Source organism: Trachinotus anak, unplaced genomic scaffold (genome assembly GCF_046630095.1).
Source record: "Trachinotus anak isolate AG129_WGS33_773 ecotype Australia unplaced genomic scaffold, CSIRO_AGI_Tana_v1 ptg000023l, whole genome shotgun sequence".
NCBI lineage: Eukaryota > Metazoa > Chordata > Actinopteri > Carangiformes > Carangidae > Trachinotus > Trachinotus anak.
This window is the reverse complement of record NW_027273874.1, coordinates 5,441,338-5,460,499: the sequence shown is the minus strand read 5'-3', so window position 1 is coordinate 5,460,499 and position 19,162 is coordinate 5,441,338. Positions and strand designations below refer to the sequence as shown.

Here is a 19,162-nt window from a genome sequence, read left to right as displayed (position 1 = left end):
ACACACACGAAATTATTTACCTTAAATACATTTTAAAAACTACTCTTAAGGATGTAGCTGGTGTTACCTTTAATTTCTTTACTGCCAACCAAACCAAGATGTGTTAGTCCGTCTCATCAGCCTCAAACCTGTTTGTTCCTATAGACAAAATCTTTTTAAAAAATCTTTTTAAAAACTCAGTAATTCCCTGAAAATGCTGCACAGTGTGGCTTTTAGTAAATATTAAATACATGGAGTATTTGTTGGGGACTATTTTTAGCCACAGATTAATAAGTCCTGGTGAATGTGTTCATGTTCACTATAATGAAGGAACAAGGTGTGGCTTATTTTGGTGTTTTTAATAGTTTTGGACAATAGTGGAGCTCTATGACACAGAGGGAGGAGCAACACAAACAACAGAAGACAATAGGCTACTGTAGTTAGTATAGAACCATTTCATTGTCGGATTTGGTTGGATTTGCTGACAAAAAAAAAAGAGGATTTATCCTTTAAATGACAAGCTCTGAATCTAGTTTAACCCCTACAAAGTAGCACAGACAGGATGTGGCGTGGGAGGTGACGTTTCTCTTCCTGTTTTAGACTAACTCCATCTCTTCACCGGGGGATCAGACGGATACTGAAACCGTCCTGTAAATGGAAAGCAAACAGCATCTTTGAATAAATCCGTCTCCGCTGGGCCTGGAGTCAGTGAGGGAGGACTGTGGAGGGTTACAGACAGGATCCTGTGTGAGGCCGTGTGTCCTTGAGTCAACCAGCAGTTTTAAAAAAAGACAGAAAAACCCCGCTTCTGACGTCAGTGGAAATCCCCTTTATCTCCCGTTGGACTGAGAAAAAAGTCAATAAAACGTGTGTTAAAATATATTTTAAAATCTACAGGCTGTAAAATATTTAAATGTACGCCTTTATAAATTTGAATTCTCGCTATAATCTATGTTTAAAAAAAAAAAAAGCACAGTAACACTGAAAAACAAAAAAAAAAACACTCATTATGTGAGATTTTGATTCATGAAAAAATATATTTGTACATGGTGTAAGAGTCCACAGACGCACTTGGAGTTTATAAGATGACTAAGAGCGCATTACAAAAACACCATGAACTCCGCACCCAGCTGCAAGGACCCGCCCTGCCTTTGAGATAAGCTGTGTGTGCGTGTGTGTGTGTGTGTGTGTGTGTGTGTGTTTTCGTTTAGTTTCGGTTTTGTCTTCGGGGTTTCCACCGGTGCAAAGATGTCCAGGTCCGCCGCCGCGGCAGCAGCAGCAGCAGCACCGGGCTTCCTTCCTCGTCGGCCTGGGCGCCGCCGCCGCCGCAGCAGCAGCAGCGTCGTTCGGTCACTTTCGGCCGCGCTCCCCCCGCGGAGCGATAAGGCTACTTTGTAACGCTGCGCCGCGGGGAACGGTGAACTTTGATACGGGGAAGGCTACATGTTGTTGTTCTTCTTCGGATTGCGGAAGACCGAAGCGAGCTGCGCTGCCTCCCCGTAGCCGACTGCTGCCACTGGAAACGAAACTTTCAAGTCGACCTCACGTAAGAAGACGACACAGAAAGATGATATTTTATGATTTAAAGTTGTTGTTTTTTTGAGTATCTTTATTTCCTGCTGTGCTCCTGCTAAAAGCACATTCAGCTGTGTGTGTATTTACACTGATAAGCGTTTCACAATACTGAGAATATCGCCAAATAAAACTCCACAGGCCATGTTTGGACGCGTGTAATATATTTTTAGATCGTCTTGTTTGAGATTAAAGTGATTTATTTTTGGGGAGGAGTTGCAGAAGCAGTGAAGAAGTGTGATATGAATCTGCTAAAGTAGGCGTTGTTGTGACTGCACGTCCCAGTCAAGCAAGTTGGAAATAATATGTCAGTGTATTAACAATAGGCTGCAAGCAGAGAGACACACTGCCGCCCTGTTTGCGTGTTGGAGTTTGCAAAAGTATGCTCACTCTCCAAAATAAAAGCCACTGTTAGAGTTTAAACCACTGGTTCATTGTTTATGAGGAGCCAAGGTGACAAATGCTCTTCCTGTGCTCCATATTCAAATGCTGTGCAATGCTGTGCAGAAGTTCCAGGCACTGAAAGTACAATGCTGAATCTTTAATTAAGTAGTGAATAGTTTTTATTTATCAGTTATTTTCATAGAAAGTGCAGTAAACCGTATCACTGAAGAAGCATGTTAACACCAGGCCTGAACAGGGCCCAGGGCTCTGTGGGGGTCCAACCATCTGCTGCAGGACTCCTGGTTCTTCTTATCCCTGCAGATCATTCTTTATGATTCTGGCTGTGTGTCTGGAGTCGCTGTCCTGCTGCAGAATCAATGAGGGACCGATTAGACACCTGCTGGATAAGAGTCTAAACATCTAAAGTGCCTGAAACTCCTGCACAGCGCTGCACACTGCAACGCTGGTGAGAATTAGGACATGACCGCTACCAAACCGCCCACCCATACTGTAAATGAGCACCACACAATCACACTGTAAGCAACACTTCACAATGAACTTTGAAACAAAAAGAAAAACATCACATACACACACGCAAAAGAAAACAAGCCGTAAATATCAAAAGGTGTTTTTGTGCGTTATACAGTCTGTGCTTTGTTATAACAGCGGGGAAGAAGATGTGGATGAAGATCTGATGCAGATTTCATCCGACACCCCGAACTCTTTCAGCTCAAACTGCAACATTTATTTTGAAGAAATTCACCATTCAAATTCAACAAAAACTTAAGCTTGGTTTCGGGGGTGTTTCTTGTGCCAGTGCTCCTTAGGACCCGTGGTTAATTGTGGGGTTACGACAGTAATTTGATTAATTGATTAGTGATTGATTGACAGAAAATTAATTTAGAGCTATTTTGACAACCAAATAATAGTTTGTCCTTTTTTAAGCAAAACAATAAACATTTGTTGTTTGTAGCCTCTCAAAGTTTGTCTTAAATTATAGTAAACTGAATATCTGTGGATTTTGGATGTTGGTCAGACAAAAGAAGACATTTGAAAGTGTCACCTTTGTGTTTAGGGAGTTATAGTGGTTATTTTTTTACTATTTTTTGGCATTTTATAGACAGAATGGCAGATAAAATGATAATGAAAATCTTGTTATGAACTTAATCTTATCCTTTCTTGATAATTTTTGAAGCTGTACGGAAAAAGAAAACATTTTATAGCTTTTTAAAGTCAACAACTTAGTCTTGACATTTGTATGTACATTATTTTACCCATTTTAAGAAAATAATGGTAATAATAATGTTCCAAAACATCAGTGGATCTAAGTGAACTTGAGAGTACAATGTTGATTAAAATGGTAGCAGTCACACAGTTTGTATTTTTGCCACAAAAGTCTAAATTTATTCTAACAGATACATAAAATGTGTTTTTCGCAGTATGTTCGACTCTCTGCCACTGGTGTAAGAACAAGGGATGGACAGTGAGAGAAGTGATGGAGGAGGAGGAGGAGGCGGTGGTGGTGGAGGAGAACCTGAGGTGGAGGATGAGTTCGCGTGTGCTGGGGTGCTGCGGGGATCTCTGGCCTCCCTGCACGGCACCGTGGAGCGGATATTCAGGGTGACGTTTGGGATCGGGTCAGATGATTTGCCGCACGGCAACAACGGGCAGATTTGGCTGAAACTACGCGGGCACAGCAATAATGTGAAAGCTGCCAAAGTAAGACGCATTTCCTCGTTTTATAGTGAACTATAAGTCTAGAGATGAGTCATTTCTTTGGATTGTGTAACCTAAGAAGTTGTCCCCACATCAGTAGAACCTTTTAAAATGACTTATCCTAACCTGCTCTATCCCACATGTTTTTCCTTGTCCTTTGTTACTGCATTTATTTGAAGTTTGTTTTACTCTACTCCTGATTTCAGGCCAGTTTGTAAACCTTGTCTTGTAAAATTTGCTGCATCAGTAAAGTCATATTGTTGTTGCCATTAGCGTCAACTCTACAGTTCACTTAGAGAAAAGGCACCGTTCCTGTGAAATGACTCATCCAGGGTTTTTAAATGTTGATCTCTGTTGAGTTTCAGTGCAGTGCGGTGAGACTGCTGACACATGCGTCAGAATGATTGACAACAAAAGATGAAAATTAGTTCTGGTAACTCATAAATGAAAGTAGATGACTTCAAACCAAACTGCAAAGTTTTATTTTTGGTCACAACGCTCATGCAGTATCTCTGCTGAGTAACATCAGTCCTCATGCAATAACAAAACAATAAAACCAGTTGTCACATGATTGTCAAGCACATATAGACTATGAGTGTGTGCATATGCAAACCATACACAGGTGTATTTCCTCTTTGCTTAGACCCATGGACAGGTTATGAGACAATGGGCCCCTTGGCACAGATATGTAAAGAGAGACAGGAAACAATTACTGTGTGTCTTTGTTTGTTGTTGTTCTTTGTGTCTTTTTGTGGTTTTTTTTTTTTTTTTTGGTTGTCACTTTGCATTTTTTGGTCTCATCTTGTCTCTTATTATTATTTTTTGTAGTTATTTTGTGCTTCTTTTGGAGTCTTCTTGCAACTGCTGGTGGTCGTTCGTGTCTCTGTGTAGTTGCTTTGTTCTTTTTTTGTGATTGCGTTGCATCTTCTCTTAGTGGTCCCTCTGTGATTCCTTGTGCTTGTTTTGTGTCTCTCTGTAATTGTTTGATTGACTTGTACCAAGAAATGTTAAGAGTCAATTCCAACAGAGGCTCTGGCTCAGGGGCCCCCTTTCTCTCTGTCTTTTTCTCTGACCCCTGACATTTCACACATCAGCTGTTTGGCCTTCTTCATTTAAGCTTCTACAAACTCAATCCTCCACCTCACAAAATCACAACTCAAGGACCACTTACTCACTTTATGTCATTATACAGTAGGTTATAATAATATTAATCAAAATATAGAATTACAGAGAGTTGGAATATGTGAGCTGATATTATATAATGATGATAATAAACTGTTTTTCTTTCTTAAAATAGACATAATATTTAGATTTTGTCCACTACTACAGTATTTTCACCTCCACTACAGTAATAGTTTAACAACACAATAATGATATTGAATATTTCTTTCTTTTAGTTATTTGTGAAAGGGGTTGTGAACCAGGAGGAGCAGCAGGAGGTTTCCTACCCAATGTTCCTTCACTGTGTCTTCTGTGGAGCCAGAGGGCTGTTCATGGACTGCCTGATGAAAAGCACCTCAGCTCACATAGTGGTAAGTGGTGGATTCAGGGTCTTTGTTTTACAAGAAAAGAGGAGGTTCACAAAGCAGAAATTAGGATGGAAACCAAAAAGTCAGATATTTTTTTCTTAGCCAGGAATAAGGAGGGGAGCCAGTTAATGCTGATACTGATCTTCATTAAGTGGCCACATAATAGTTGCTTTATTTGGCAATTTAAAATGTGAATGTAAAAATGTGGAATTGCATTGCTTTGAATGGGTTGAGCAAGTTAAAAAAACCCATGTGATAAGTATTAACGCGGCCATATAATAAAATTAAAACAGTAACTAATTGATTAAAACATTTGACTCCTCACATCCTCCCTATTACGTCTACTCTTGCATTATTTTCTATTCAATATATATAGAGTACTCTGATGAATTATTACTCACCTACTTCTTCATCCAAATCCCACATCCGCACAAACCACTGGGTACTTCATTCATAATGTGCCATCTATGAGTAACGCAATAATGATATTGACTAATAATGTGATATGTTGGGACTACATTCTTGTTATTCCTGCAAAAAAATTACATTATTAGTCAACATCATTATTATGTCATCAGCTACACCCCTTATGAAGTAACAGCTGCCTCATAATGTAACACTGTGATGTTGCCACTGGGAATTTTTAGTTTTTTATGAACAGTTTTCTTATAATACAAATATAGAACTCATGGAAATTTTATTATCTTTTTACAACTTCCCTTTTCACAATTAGTTATTATATATTATTACAAATTCCTTGGAAGTTCCTTATCCATGTGTCTTTACCCATTTGACACCAAAACGGGTGTAGTTACCAAAGGGTTTCTTCAAAGTTGATGTACCTGATCAGCTTATCTAAAAAACAGATGTTCCTCAAACAATGGAGGTCAATGTTGACCTTCATCTGTAATTATTCCAAAGCACCAATATTGATATGTAATAAGGTAATCAAAAGACTGGCCTCAACCCAGTAGGGCTAAAGCACAAAAAAATGTGCAGTGAAAAAGTTAGCTCAGGTTTTTGCCAGGCATCAACGCAAAGTCATTCAGCAAGGTGCTGCATTGGCCAGTCAAATACAAAGAAGCAAAAGTCTTGCTATTACTTTCTAACATGAACGTCATGCTTTTTTCACGATCATTATGACAATGTTTTCTCAAACCCGTGACTCTGATACTCAATACTATTTTGCTGACATTAAGACGACTAAAAGAAATGTCCGTCTGCTTTCCTCTCACCAAAACCAGGTTGGCTCTCAAGGATTCCTGCTTATATCAGGTCTAGCGGAGCCGGTGGTGCGAGCCTACTCCCTTATTACAGACCTGGTGGATAGATATGAGGGCACACAATCCAGACGCCCTGAGAATGGGGACAGAGGCTCAGGTGAGTCTCTGGATTCACGGCGGGCCTTCAAAATTCTGGTTGAGAAATGGGAGGACAGGCACACCCTGGATCTTCTGGTGCTCCCGGGGGCAGTGAAGGAAATCTTGCTGGATTTGGTGAGAGAATCGGGACTTGGATCAAGCCCAGAGCTGGCAGTGACAGACAGAAGCGAATCAGAGGACAGATGGGACCAACCCTCTGCCATTACGTACACACCCCCTGAACCTTCCAACACTACTGATCGGTGGGTTGAAGGGATGACCGCAGGTTCAGGGAAAGACACAGCAGCCAAGGGCTCCTTCCAGTCTTTCTCTGCATCTGCAGGTGCCCGGGGAAGGGCAGAGGGTGCTGAGGAAAGACTTATGCATTCTCCACAGGAGGTAGGAGAAGAGGGACAGCCAGAGCAGAGGGTAACATTAGGTATCAAAGATAAAGACAGGCTTGAGGGGGAGGAAGAACAGGAGCAGCAACTATCAATGGGAAACAAGGAGTTCTTGCTTCTTTTGAAGTTCTTCACAGCCATGGGGTACACAGAGGATGTCGTAAAACGAGTACTTGCCCGAACGGGACCTAAAGAGGCCTCACAGATTTTGGACTTAGTCCAACAGGAGCAGGACCGCAGTGACCGGGAGCAGATGCTTCATGGTGGCCCAGACGCAAAACACAAAGATGGTGTTACCCTGAATAAGAGCGAGGGGAACCGACCCTGTGAGACAGAGCACAGGGAGGACGAAGAAACACCAGCAGGAGGAGATAAGGCGATAAGTAGTAATGGAGAGGTGGGAGAAGTTCGTGAGGGAGAGGGGCATGGAGCTGCAGGATGCACGAGACACTTTGAGGGAGGTAGTGTAGAGGAAAAGGAGGAAGGACACGAGGAAGACTTTGTCCTGGGAGTGTTGAAGAAAGCTGCAGCCAGCTGTGGGTACACCGAACACAAAGTAGCCAAAGTCTACAACATGTTGCCCGATCGATCCACCCACCAGCTGCTCCTGGAGCTGCAGAGAGAGGGAAGCAAAGAGACAGATTTCAGGGAGGGTCCGAGAGAGATGGATGATGTGGTGCTGGAGAGAGACGGACCAAAAGACGGACCACCAGAGGAAAAAGAAAAGAGAGAGTCTGATGATGAAGGATGGGTAAAAGTGCCAGATCTAACTGTACCTGTTGCAGAACCAAATTTGTCTTCTTGGATTGATAAACCCCAGCAGCCCCCTATGAGTAAATACACCTCGCAGCCAAAGCGACACAGGCCTTCAAAGTCACAAACGCCACACCAGATCCTTCCTGAAGTCAAAGGACCACCCATGCCTACTTATTCCACCTCCCTAGATCCTCCACTCACCAATTTCCAAACTGACAAACATCATGACCAAATCTACTGGCCCAATCCATCCACCTCAAAACAAAGTCATTCAACTTACGTCAACGTTTTAAATCCAAAGCCCCCGTCCTCCAGCTCTGTAAAACAGGCACTTCAAGCCTCTCAACCCCCCATCTTCCACAGGAACGACTCGTCTCCCACCAGAGGGAGGGAAAGACGGGGTTTCGTGCCTTCTTCTTCAGTGGTGGTGACAGGCGAGCAGCGTTTCCTGGAGGGGCTGCAGACGCCATTTCAACTAAAGCTAACAGACAAGCCAGGAGACCCGACACTAAGGACGATCATCATCGACGGCAGCAACGTGGCCATGAGGTGGGAATGACAACAAAAAGTGGCAAAGTTGTGTTGTACATTTTATTAGGTTTATTTTAAATGAGGTTAATATAGGACAGACATTTAGGTTGTGTTTCCCATTTTCTCTTTGAGGAAAGTACAGGATTGTTCTGACATTTGAAGAGATATTTAATCCAGGATGGGTGGGGGGCCCACTACCTTTCTTTGTCCATGGGTCTATTTTCTCATAATCTGTCCACTAATTTTCTCTGCCAAAGATCGACACATCAATCTGTAACACGACTCTATGACCAGGAATTAACCTTGTTTTTATAGTTCAGCAGAGTGGAGATTCTTCGCAGCTTTTCATGTCGATCAAATCAATAGTTTGAACCCATTAACCTCATAGTTTTAAATCAGGACCTCCAGTATTTGTATCAAGCAGTTTGGGAAAAATCCGATGTAAAAGTCAGTGTGTTACGGCTGTTGTCTATGGATTGGGCTCACTTAATCAATATCAATGTTGACTAATTTAGAGGCTACCACTAAAAACTGTAGTTTTTCTGGGGTCTTGCCCCACAACATGTGAGCTCAGATTTTAACTGAATCTTTGAGTTGTACTTAATTATAACTTAAGTGACTTGTAAAAAAGCTGAATTGAATAGATATGATTAGGTAGATAGGAATTCAAAAGGATTCAGGTTTGAGTGGATTTGATACTGACTTCAGATTCAATAAAATGCCATTAAACCTCATAATCATCACGATACAACCCCACAGTGTGGGCAGTGCAGCCTGTAGTGCTGGTCTCTGGTTGTTGGTTAAAGACCCTTTGCTGCTGCTTGATCGATAAAAGGCATCACTTTATTAATGGCAGGGGAGTTTGTCTCACTGATGCTGTGTAGAACAGCATATGTACAAGCTCTAAAAAGTATCAGTTGTATCAGTAAATATCTGTCAGGGACAAAGTAGCAACTGCAGATATTAAAAATATGACATCTGTTCAGTTTTGAAGATGCAATCTGCAACTGTGATCATAGAAGATTAGGTTCACAATAGGATATTTTTTCAACAGGATTTGTGTTCCACATTCGTAGATGTAAGGTTTTATTATAAAACTCATTGTTTTCCACAGTCACGGGTTGGGTCACTTCTTCTCCTGTCGCGGAATCGCCCTTGCCGTCCAGCATTTCTGGGACAGAGGCCATCGTCGCATCATCACCTTCCTGCCACAGTGGAGACAGAAGAGTGACCCCAAGATCAAAGGTAACACATTTTAAGCTTAATATTTCCATTATAGAAACTAAAAGTATAGTTTTAATAATTTCCATGGTGTATACACTTCAAAGCTGCAAACATTAATCAATTTTGTGATTTATTTTAAATTAAAGAGGTAGTTTAGTCACCAAATAGTCAGAAATTGGTTTTAAAAACCCAAAATCAATTTACAATCACATTAAGACAAAGAAAACAGCAAATTCTCATGTTTGAGAAGCTGGAACAAATGAGTCATTGGCAAGAAAACTGCTTCAACAATTAATCAATTATCAAAATTGCTTATAGCTTCTTATAGCTAATTTTGTGTGTGCACTTGTTGTGCCTCATTTACTACAATAAAATGTTGCATTCACATTAGCCCTTTTCCAGAACATACCCTGATGTATATTTAAATACTGTAATATATGCATATAATGTAAAGGATATGAGATTTACAGAAACACGCAAAAACATTAGCATGTAGCGATTGGATGCATCTCCAACTTCATCTTTCAGCTGATGAACTATCTCCTCCAGCTTTTTGTTAAACATTGTGAATGCTATGAAAAACAGTTTCCAGTATAGGTCTGGGTGCCATAGCAACCTGTCATATCCTCTGTGGAGTGCATGTTGGTGGTTTTAAAATTTATGCTTATATTTGATTCTGATTCACATGAATGGGAAAAACGAAATCAGAGGCGGGCAAACATGTGAGTGTGTGGGTGTGTGTTTTCCCTTTAGTGCAGATTTAACACAGTGTTTGTTCTGCCTCTCAGAGCAGCACTATCTGACTGAGCTGCAGACGCTGGGCCTGCTCTCCTACACCCCCTCCAGAGAGGTCCAGGGCAAGAGGATCAGCTCATACGATGACAGGTAGCTGGACACCCACCTAAAAAAAGAGGTGTAATAGCCAGTATGTTTTGTCTGTGTTATAATAGCAGGTGGCAGAGGTTAGAGAAGAAAGTGAATAAACAGAAAGTCACTAGTTTCGATCACTGTCTTGTAAAATCTGTGTGAAAGTGAGAAACACTCTCACCACCAGTGGCTACTGTTGATGTGCTGCTCCAGTGAAAATGTCGAGTGTTAATGTTTAACTGGAGCTCTCTGTAGTCATGATTGTGACACAGGATGTTGTTGAACAACACTTTTTCTTTTTATGCAGGTGAGGTAAGAAACTCATTTCGGAGTTACGTTAAAACTTCAGCAACAAAAAAAAAAAGACAACAATTATTTAATTGTTTATTAACAATTTTAAATGATGATACAGTAGCATATTTCAAATCATTCTTATGGTACCTTTTTTTTTTTTGTTTGTTTTTTGTTTGTAAAAACCTACCCTCTACTATACAATAATACTGTGCCCCAAAACCATACTGCATACAATTCTGTACTGTATGTGCAACATACTAATTATCATAGTATACCATTTTAGGCGTTCTTCACAACATTTAATATTTTTTTTAAATTATTTTTCCAAGATTTCCTGGAGCTGATGCACCACCACCCAGAAATTACTCTATTCTTTGCAACTGTGAACAGCTACATTATTTCCTCTGTGCATTGCATTGTGGGAAAATAGCATGCATCAACAGCACACTCAAAAATCTGTCGTATTTAATACACCATCTGTCAGTAGGTTGTTTAGTCTTGGGAAAGGAGAGTTATGTTGCTTTTGGTCCATTCATTCATGCCTAGGACTACCACTGTGGGGCGCCAAAGTCTTAAAAAGATTTTGGCTTCTTCTCAAGTTTGTTTTTATATGTCTCTTCCATCTTCTCCCTTGTTTCCTCAGATTCATGCTGCAGCACGCCCAAAAGACAGACGGAGTGATCGTAACTAACGACAACCTGAGGGACCTCTCAGATGAGTCCCCTGTGTGGAGGGACATCATCAAAAAGAGGTAGAAAAAGACTGCACATCATTCAAATGTGACATACAATCAGGATTAGAAATTAGAAATTAGAAAATAAGGCGTTTATTAGCATTAACAGCTGTTTACTTTCCAGTCTAGAAGAAATGTTGCGAGTTTAGTATCAAACGTCATTCCCTCTCTCACCAACAGCTGTCTCCAGTGGTGGGAAGCAACGCCAATGTTAACTCTTGACTCTCTCATGACTTTGCTTCTGCTGAAGTTAGCACGCTAACCAGCTAGCCCCGGCCCGTCTCGTCACTTTCAGATAGTGACTCACTGCAACCTCCAATCTGCGTTAAGACGTAACGCTGCTCAGAGGGCGTATTGTAACCTCTTGTCTTGTAAAGGCAACAACGGCCAAAGCTGTTGTCAAGCAACAATCACCACCACTGTCTCCCGGCAAGAAACCACGTTTGGCTGCAGAGAAAACTTACAAATAGCTCCTTTAAGACTGAAGTAGGGTTCAGGTTAGGAGCAAACAACCAAGATCAGATACGTGAACTCTGTTTCTACTAACTACTTACAAATTACACATAAAATGACGCTACAGTGAAAAAGTAGATGGCTGTAATAGCGGAGGCAACTACTGGAAATCACCTGGTAAAAGTAGTGGTAAAATTTAGAATCACATTTGGATGAAGAGGCCACGTGTTATGTCTGAATTGGCATCCTGATTTTAAGGAGACCAAATTCCAAAATACCGAACTCAGGATGTCTGGAGGAAAGTGTCTTATGGTTGCTGTGAGTGGACATGTGACAGTTCCTTTCCTGATTGTGTCTATCAAACAGAGATATGGGACTGGTCTGCTGATTTAGTCCTATCTTCTCTATGTAGTCCTAAAGGTTAAACAGTTGTGGCATGGCAGCAACCCGCCTGCTCCCAGAGAGACCTGTGGAATCTCTAATGGGGCCCTCCAGAGCCATTAGCCTTATCTTCTGCCCTCTTCAGGAAGCTTTGATCTGTCTTTAGATGTAAACACTGGTCCAGGTTTGATGTTCTGGTCAGAGCAGAAAATGTCTGTGAAACTAATTTACAGCTGTGAGTCCTGAAGCTGAGTGAATAATTGGGGGCTGTCTGAAATCCTTCACACCTCACATGTGTTTGTCTTGTGTTCTGCTCAGAGACTTCCAGCATTTGTAGACATTACCTTGGGATTTTTGAAACCTGGATGGATGTTTTTCACAACTTTCTATTGACTGACTGATTGAGTAATTGAAAGTATAATCAACAGATTAATCAACACTAAAAGTTATTATTAGAGATGCCAAAAATGCAGAGCAGAGAGCTGAAGTTTTAACCTCTTGTATGAAAGCTGTTTAAAGGGTCCTCCACTAATAACAGTGCTGTCATGTTGCATCCCCAGACTCCTTCAGTACACATTTGTTGGAGATCACTTCATGGTGCCGGACGACCCTCTCGGGAGAGGAGGACCTCACCTGGATAACTTTCTACGGTCAGAGCATAGGTATTACACACATACATAATTCTCTTCCATTTGTGCTAATAATACATGTGTATTTGCATATTTTAACCTCATTCAAAAAAGGTTTTCTCCCCCCGTGCATTTGCCGCTGTTAACTACCTTGTCTGCAAACAATTTCAGAGGGTTAAAAAGAATAGATTTTGGTGATGAGGATACCTTTTATGTGATGTTTATGCTTTCATAAGAAAAATCTGTATAACGCTGAATGCCCTTTGTTTCCTCTCAGGACTCCTGACCCAGGAAACCACTCTTATGCTGGTGTAGCCACGAATTTCCCTTCCTCCAAACCTCCACGTTCCCAAACGGAGGTGCTGAACTTCCGCGACCGAACACTGGGTGGTGGTCCGGATCAAGCGGGCAGAGGGGGCCGGGGGAAAGGGAGAGGTCATGGGAAGGGATGGGATGTGGGACACCAGCACAGGCAGCAAGGAGCTGCAGGTCCTGGACAAGTGTTCAGGGCTGAGAGGAATCCAGAGGAAACGGCCCGCCTAAGAGAGCAGCTCTGTCAGGTTTTCCCAGGACAGGACAACATGGTGACGCTGGTGCTGCAGTGCCACGCAACAGTGACGGACATCAACATGCTGTCTGATCTGATCTTGGAGCAGCAGAAGGACTAGAAATCTTTTCGTTTTTGTGTTTTCTCTGGGTTAATGCAGACTTTTCTTAAGCTGAATTTACTACAGCAAATCATACGGGCTAATCACTGCAAGGATTTTACAAAAATAACAAATTATAAGATGAGTGGTTGAATTTTCTGTTGACAGTCCAACAAATATAATTTACCTATAATGTCCTGTGTTTGAATATAGGTTCTTTGTCTCATGTATTCCCTATAGCAAGAGCCCAGATACCAAACATGAAACAGTATGTAAATCCTGCTTACTTGTTGTTAGAGACAGACTAGGTTTGTTAGTACCAGCCCCTGCTTGGCCACTTTTGTCTTTCCTATCTAAAACAACAGTGCTTAAGTTTCAACCAAATACCTGCAAAACTAATAACATTCCCATGAGCATCGCTTGTTGGCTACTTTGTCTTTAGTGTGTTAGCATGCTAACACGCTAAACGAACACATGGACACAGTAAACATTGTACCTGCTAAACACCAACATGCTACTGATGCATACTGATGTTAGCATTTAGCTCAGATACAGCCTCACAAAGCCACTAGCAGACTCTTAAGTCTTATTTAAGTCTTCTGAAAAGCGCAACAGATGCGTAATGATGCCAGCCGTTTTCCTCAGGGGTGTTTTAATGATGTGAGGTCGCCGGTCCTCATCAGGTGACCACACACCTCTTGGAAAAGCAGCGTGCAAGCGGATAAGCGTTGGTTGTGTTGTTCTCTTTTGTGTTTTACTTTTGTTAGATCCAGCACTGTGTGTATTGTTTGTCAACTTTGGAGAAACTCGAGTTGAGAAACTGTGTTATTTTTAGAACAAGAGCAATGGACCTCAGATTTTATAGCCACCAGTTGGGTTAAAAAAAAGAAACTCTTTGCAGACCATCCGGTGTGAGTGGTGCCCCGGTGTTGTGTAGGTGTGGACAATTGTGTGTATAAGAAAAACACCAAACCGGTCCTTAAAATATTTTACTCTCAAGTTTATATATTTAACTTATTTTAACCAGAGTGTGTCGAGATGAGGAATCTGAACTTAATGAGGGGAGACCAAACCAGCAGGTGTTAGCAAATGAAGGCTACTGAAATTTTCATTCAGATCTTCAATTCAGCCCATCAAATGCAATTTTTAACATATTTTACCAATTGTGAAATAGAAAAATTGTTGGTATTGTTTATATTTGTACATTTTTAAGATCTTGATGGTAAATTCTGATGGTTATTGTTTCATAAATCAGATTATGAAACTGTATTATGAGTATGTCTTGATTGAAAGGAGTAAAAAATAAAATCTGTGTTGATGTTGGGTCTTGATGTTGGGTTTGAAGGTGTTTCTCTGGTACTTCAGTTTTTTCTCCCAGAATCAGCAGCTTAAAATAATCTTAAACTAGGAAGAGACTAAACCTACATCTGTCGTAAGAGCTGACGGAGTCTGACTGACTGAAAAAGTGTAGTATACTATTTTACTATTTATAGTTTTAGGGGATAGTAAGACACTGAGGTTGAAACTGGGTTAAATTGGGTTAAAAAGTTATGTCTATGTTTCATATTATAAATATTTCAATTTAAAGACTTTATTTCGTTGTGAAGCACAACTAGAAACGACTAGAAATCAGTTTGAAATGTTCAGATATTGGACTCTGGTTGGGGCACAAGGTGATCAGGGTTTTAGAACTTAAATCAGAACAAAATGAGTATATATAAATATAAATAGAATCTATATAAATACAAATAGTAAATATAGATTCAGGCACAGGTTCCAGCAACTGCAATGCAAAAAACAGCCTTTTATATGGCAAATATATTGACAGTAGAGTTACTGTAAATATAGACTGTCATATGTACTATTTCAAGCTGTTTATTCACAATATAAATCTCTACTCGCCAGTCACATCTTACTTCCCACGTGTGATGTATAAGCAGGCAGTTCACTATTATTTCCACCAGAGGCTGCACTTTACCAATGTTTATCTGGAAGTGCGACAAGAGAGTGAAGCCTTGAACTCCAGTCAATAGGATTTAAGTAAAGCAATGCAATTAATAACATATTTTACAAATATAATTTCCTTCTTTAACACTTGGTTTTCTGTGTTACATGTTTTGAAATAAAGAAAAAATCGATAGAAGACTTGTATTCAAATGAAAACTCCGCATGAAAACAAAGATTGTTTCTTTAAGGCAGAAGTGGTAAAAGTTTATTGATGTTTTGTCCCTTTACACATACAGAAATTACCATAGCAAATGCAAATGTTTTAACAGTGAATAATATGTCCTCTCGTGAACAGGTGAGCTTTTCAGAGAGACGTTTGAGAGCAGAGTGACCTGACCTGAATCCATGTTGATGAGCAAAACCACAACAGCATTTAAACCTTATGTCATTATTCAGCCCAGAACTGTAGGAAATGCACTCATCTGCAAAATGTCCTGTTTCTCCTGTAGACACACACACACACACACACACACACACATATGAATGCACAAAATACACTGGCGTTTACAGCAGAAAGGATGAAGATCACTACAGGATGACTCGTCGCTTTTCTGGACTTCACAGAGGTGGATTAAGTAGCCTCTTTCTGAGAATAGAAGCATATTAAACCGGTTAGGTGAGTTATGAACAATAGCGACAATAGACAGTACATCTATTTTGGGAACATCCTGAGCGGGACAGATTTTTTTCACTCAGGTGTATGAAAGAAAATAAATGCAGTGTATATAATATTCAGCACGTCTAATGGCATCTGACTCACCTCAGCAGTGGGTGGTAGCTGCAGGCCTGCATATTGGAAAAAATTAGTTTAACACATTTTAATATTATGCAATGATGGAGAAGTACAGGCACATAACAGTGAGCGCAAACCCAAGAGGAAAAAGTAAATATCATAAGACAGGGAATAGATTTTACTGGGTTCTTATTTATAAGGCACAAATGACCCTAATCTTGTATGTATTTGCCCCAAATCGCTGCTCTGGAGGATGTAAATAGGTCCAAATGGTTTAGAAAATTATAAATTTAAAAATGTTGTAGCGACACAGAAGGGTGGAGACAGTGGAAAGTCTCCCAGCATGCACCGGGCAACAGATACATGAAAATCATCCTCTGTTTATGGCTGTGCCCGCAGTATTTCTAGTATTACTTTGGTTGACATTGTGTTTTATGTATTTAGCCTGTGAGTGTTGTACTTACGTTTGGTAACACTTTCAGATATAAGTGAAGAGGTGACTCATTTATATGCGTTGACTACTTGAGGTCGAGCTTGCTAGCTTCTTACAATAAAGATATACATATATGCATGTATAAAATCTTTTTCTCTATTGTCATGAAACTACTAGATGCTAATTTGTCTTTGCATGTTACAAAGTCAGTGTTTTTGACTGTCTCTAAGTTGCTTACCTTACTATTTTAATTTCTTCAGATCATTGTGTTTTCGTTTTATATTTTGTTGATGTCCTCCCGAGAATAAATGTTCGGAGTGAGGGTTGCAGAAATGTGGTTTAAAGGTGTTTTTGGGCATTACTACCACCTTATAACTACTTTGGTTACTAGTTAACTTATGTAAAGACGGAAAGAGATGAAGAGAAAGAGAAAGCACAAGGCAGGTTTGTTTAGTTGCGTGCTTTCCTCTTAACCTGCTTTTGCATTTAAATTTTGCTCTCTCTCTGACTGGTTGGCTTTCCGATGTTTGCCGGGTTACATCCGGATTGTTCCCTTTGTTTTGTGTCCTGTTGTATTTATAGATGTAAACCAGTGAGAGCAAGCAAACCTTTCATTATTGCCGTGTTAGACACACGCACCACAGTGACACGTTAATGAAATTCAAAATGTATTTCACAATTCAAAGTAAAGTCACAGTCATGGGGACAGATCTCCAACGTGCAGCATGTCAGATGGTGAACATGTACAGAATACAGAGCCGCACTAAGAATAGGCTACAAGTCCTGCCTTCAAAATAAGAGTAGGCCCTAAAGAAGCATTACCAGTAAAAATCTTCTATTCTAAGTATCAGCTTTTGTAAAGAAATGTCTCTTTTCCGAGTTTTATGTGTTTCGAAATTTTACCATAATTGAGCAAGAAGCCGTGAAAGACTTTAACTACAATGTGACCTTTAAATGATTAAATTCAAGAAAAGAGAGAAATTTATTTTGTTTCTTCCCATGTCCAAGTGCACAGTGAGCTTACCCGACAAATCACTGCAGTCTGAGTGTAAACACTCCTTCATTTTAACTTTAATATCGTTCAATATTTGAAATTTAAGTGAATTTATATGAGCTCTTGACACCACACCATGTGGGTGGCCTTCATCTGGAACTAAAAACTGCAGCTGCACCATCCACATTACGGTATGACCGTGTGTGTTTGCTTAAGCTGTAAAATTGCTTGTTCTACAATATAGGGAAATATTGCTAAACCAATAAAGCTGTTTGATTTGAAAAAAAAGAAAGAAATAAGACAGAGGTGCACAGGGAGGAGAGAGAAACAGAGACGGTGTCTTCTATTTATACATGATAAAAACAAACTGCAGTCTTATAATTCAATTTGTCATAAAGCAAGACGTGTGGGGCGTTTGCTTTTTATGTTGAAACACACGCAGGTGAGCGTGTCTCACTTTAACTGTTACCAGTACGCTGTTGATTTCATTACCTATGTTTTTTATATCACTGCTTTCTAAATTATTAATTGTATGTAATACTATTTTTGCATGGACTTATGCAGTTCCCAATGTATTGAGTTCATGCAACTGAAACTATGAGGCGATTTAATACAACAGCCTAATGCTCAGTTTGTGTTGAATGTGTTTGATTCGACCTAGTTGTCAGTGTGGAAGCTGTTTGTGATGCTGTGTCCCGCACTACACTGAGACATGAAAGTTTAGTCCAACCATATTAACACAATTCATAAGCAAGCGCCACAAACTGCAGCAACCATCACAAAGAGAAGCAAAACGACCACAAAGAGGAGCAAAAATGACAACAAACTACATTTTGCATCTCACTGTGGAGGTCCTGCTGCAGTGGTCGGGCAACTGGCAGCAATAACATCAGATTTATTTTTTAAACTTTCAATATCAAGCTGGCAGTCTCACATTGAGCTGTCCAAACAGAGACTCTCCTCCCACCTGAGATGCTCATTCTACTTTCATCCAGGTTGAGAGTGAATGACAGTCACAATAGTGTCACAGAAACATTTACCCACAGAATCACTTCCTCTGTAGCGATTTTGTCTACAAAATAAAAGCGCAGGAATGTTCGGGGTTTTTTTTTTTGTTGCAATTTTATAGTTCAAACAAGCTTTTAGCTTTTATTATGAAAAGCTCTGACAGGAAGTTCCCTGAAATAGCGGACATATGACATGATATGAAAAAAATAACAACAGTTCAATGAATCAGTCAAATACATGTATATATATGTGTGACTGTGGCCGCACAATAAAGTAAATTTAATTATTTAATTTACATTTTCATCCATCAATTAGCTTTCGATTATGTTCTTGGGAAAAAATTACTAACTCACCTGTCTTATTCTGTTGTGGATGGGGGGGGGGGGGTCAGCTTGCCTTTGCCCAGGGGCCCATTATCTCCTAACCCATCCGTGGTCCCTCCTCTCCATCTCTCAGCCTCTCTGTTTACCTCCTCCTGTTTGCACAGCCGAACCTGAGCGCTCGTCCCCGCCTGCTCGCCCCCGCCTGCT

At 40.4% G+C, this 19,162-nt stretch overlaps 1 protein-coding gene and 1 long non-coding RNA gene across 3 annotated transcripts; one reads left to right on the top strand and one right to left on the bottom strand.

Annotated features, from left to right (window-relative positions):
• The first annotated feature begins 521 nt into the window (after positions 1–521).
• khnyn (KH and NYN domain containing) lies at positions 522–14,788 on the top strand. 2 transcript variants are annotated; one of them, XM_071458914.1, is made up of 9 exons: positions 522–1,525; positions 3,375–3,654; positions 5,049–5,183; positions 6,425–8,247; positions 9,344–9,474; positions 10,242–10,338; positions 11,258–11,365; positions 12,742–12,843; positions 13,088–14,788. In XM_071458914.1, exons 2-9 carry the CDS (start codon positions 3,412–3,414, stop codon positions 13,476–13,478), a joined length of 3,030 nt encoding a protein of 1,009 aa, XP_071315015.1. In that variant the 5' UTR covers positions 522–1,525; positions 3,375–3,411; the 3' UTR covers positions 13,479–14,788. The 2 variants fall into 2 exon arrangements, with proteins under 2 accessions (XP_071315015.1, XP_071315016.1); XM_071458915.1 differs by having other exon boundaries at positions 580–1,525; positions 12,742–12,831.
• A 751-nt stretch (positions 14,789–15,539) lies between these two features.
• On the bottom strand, positions 15,540–19,120 carry LOC139606657 (uncharacterized). Its single transcript, XR_011684665.1, has 3 exons — positions 18,986–19,120; positions 16,225–16,250; positions 15,540–16,050 (listed from the first exon to the last, which is right to left on the bottom strand). It is a non-coding gene; the product is annotated as an uncharacterized lncRNA (long non-coding RNA).
• Positions 19,121–19,162: the final 42 nt, after the last annotated feature.

What these genes read in the sequence shown, in the direction of transcription:
- khnyn (XM_071458914.1), top strand. Translation starts at nt 3,412, where the DNA reads ATGGACAGTGAGAGAAGTGATGGAGGAGGAGGAGGAGGCGGTGGTGGT. An exon ending in ATAATGTGAAAGCTGCCAAA is followed by an intron (nt 3,655 to 5,048) that starts GTAAGACGCATT and finishes TCTTTCTTTTAG; the next exon opens with TTATTTGTGAAAGGGGTTGT. An exon ending in TTTCTACGGTCAGAGCATAG is followed by an intron (nt 12,844 to 13,087) that starts GTATTACACACA and finishes GTTTCCTCTCAG; the next exon opens with GACTCCTGACCCAGGAAACC.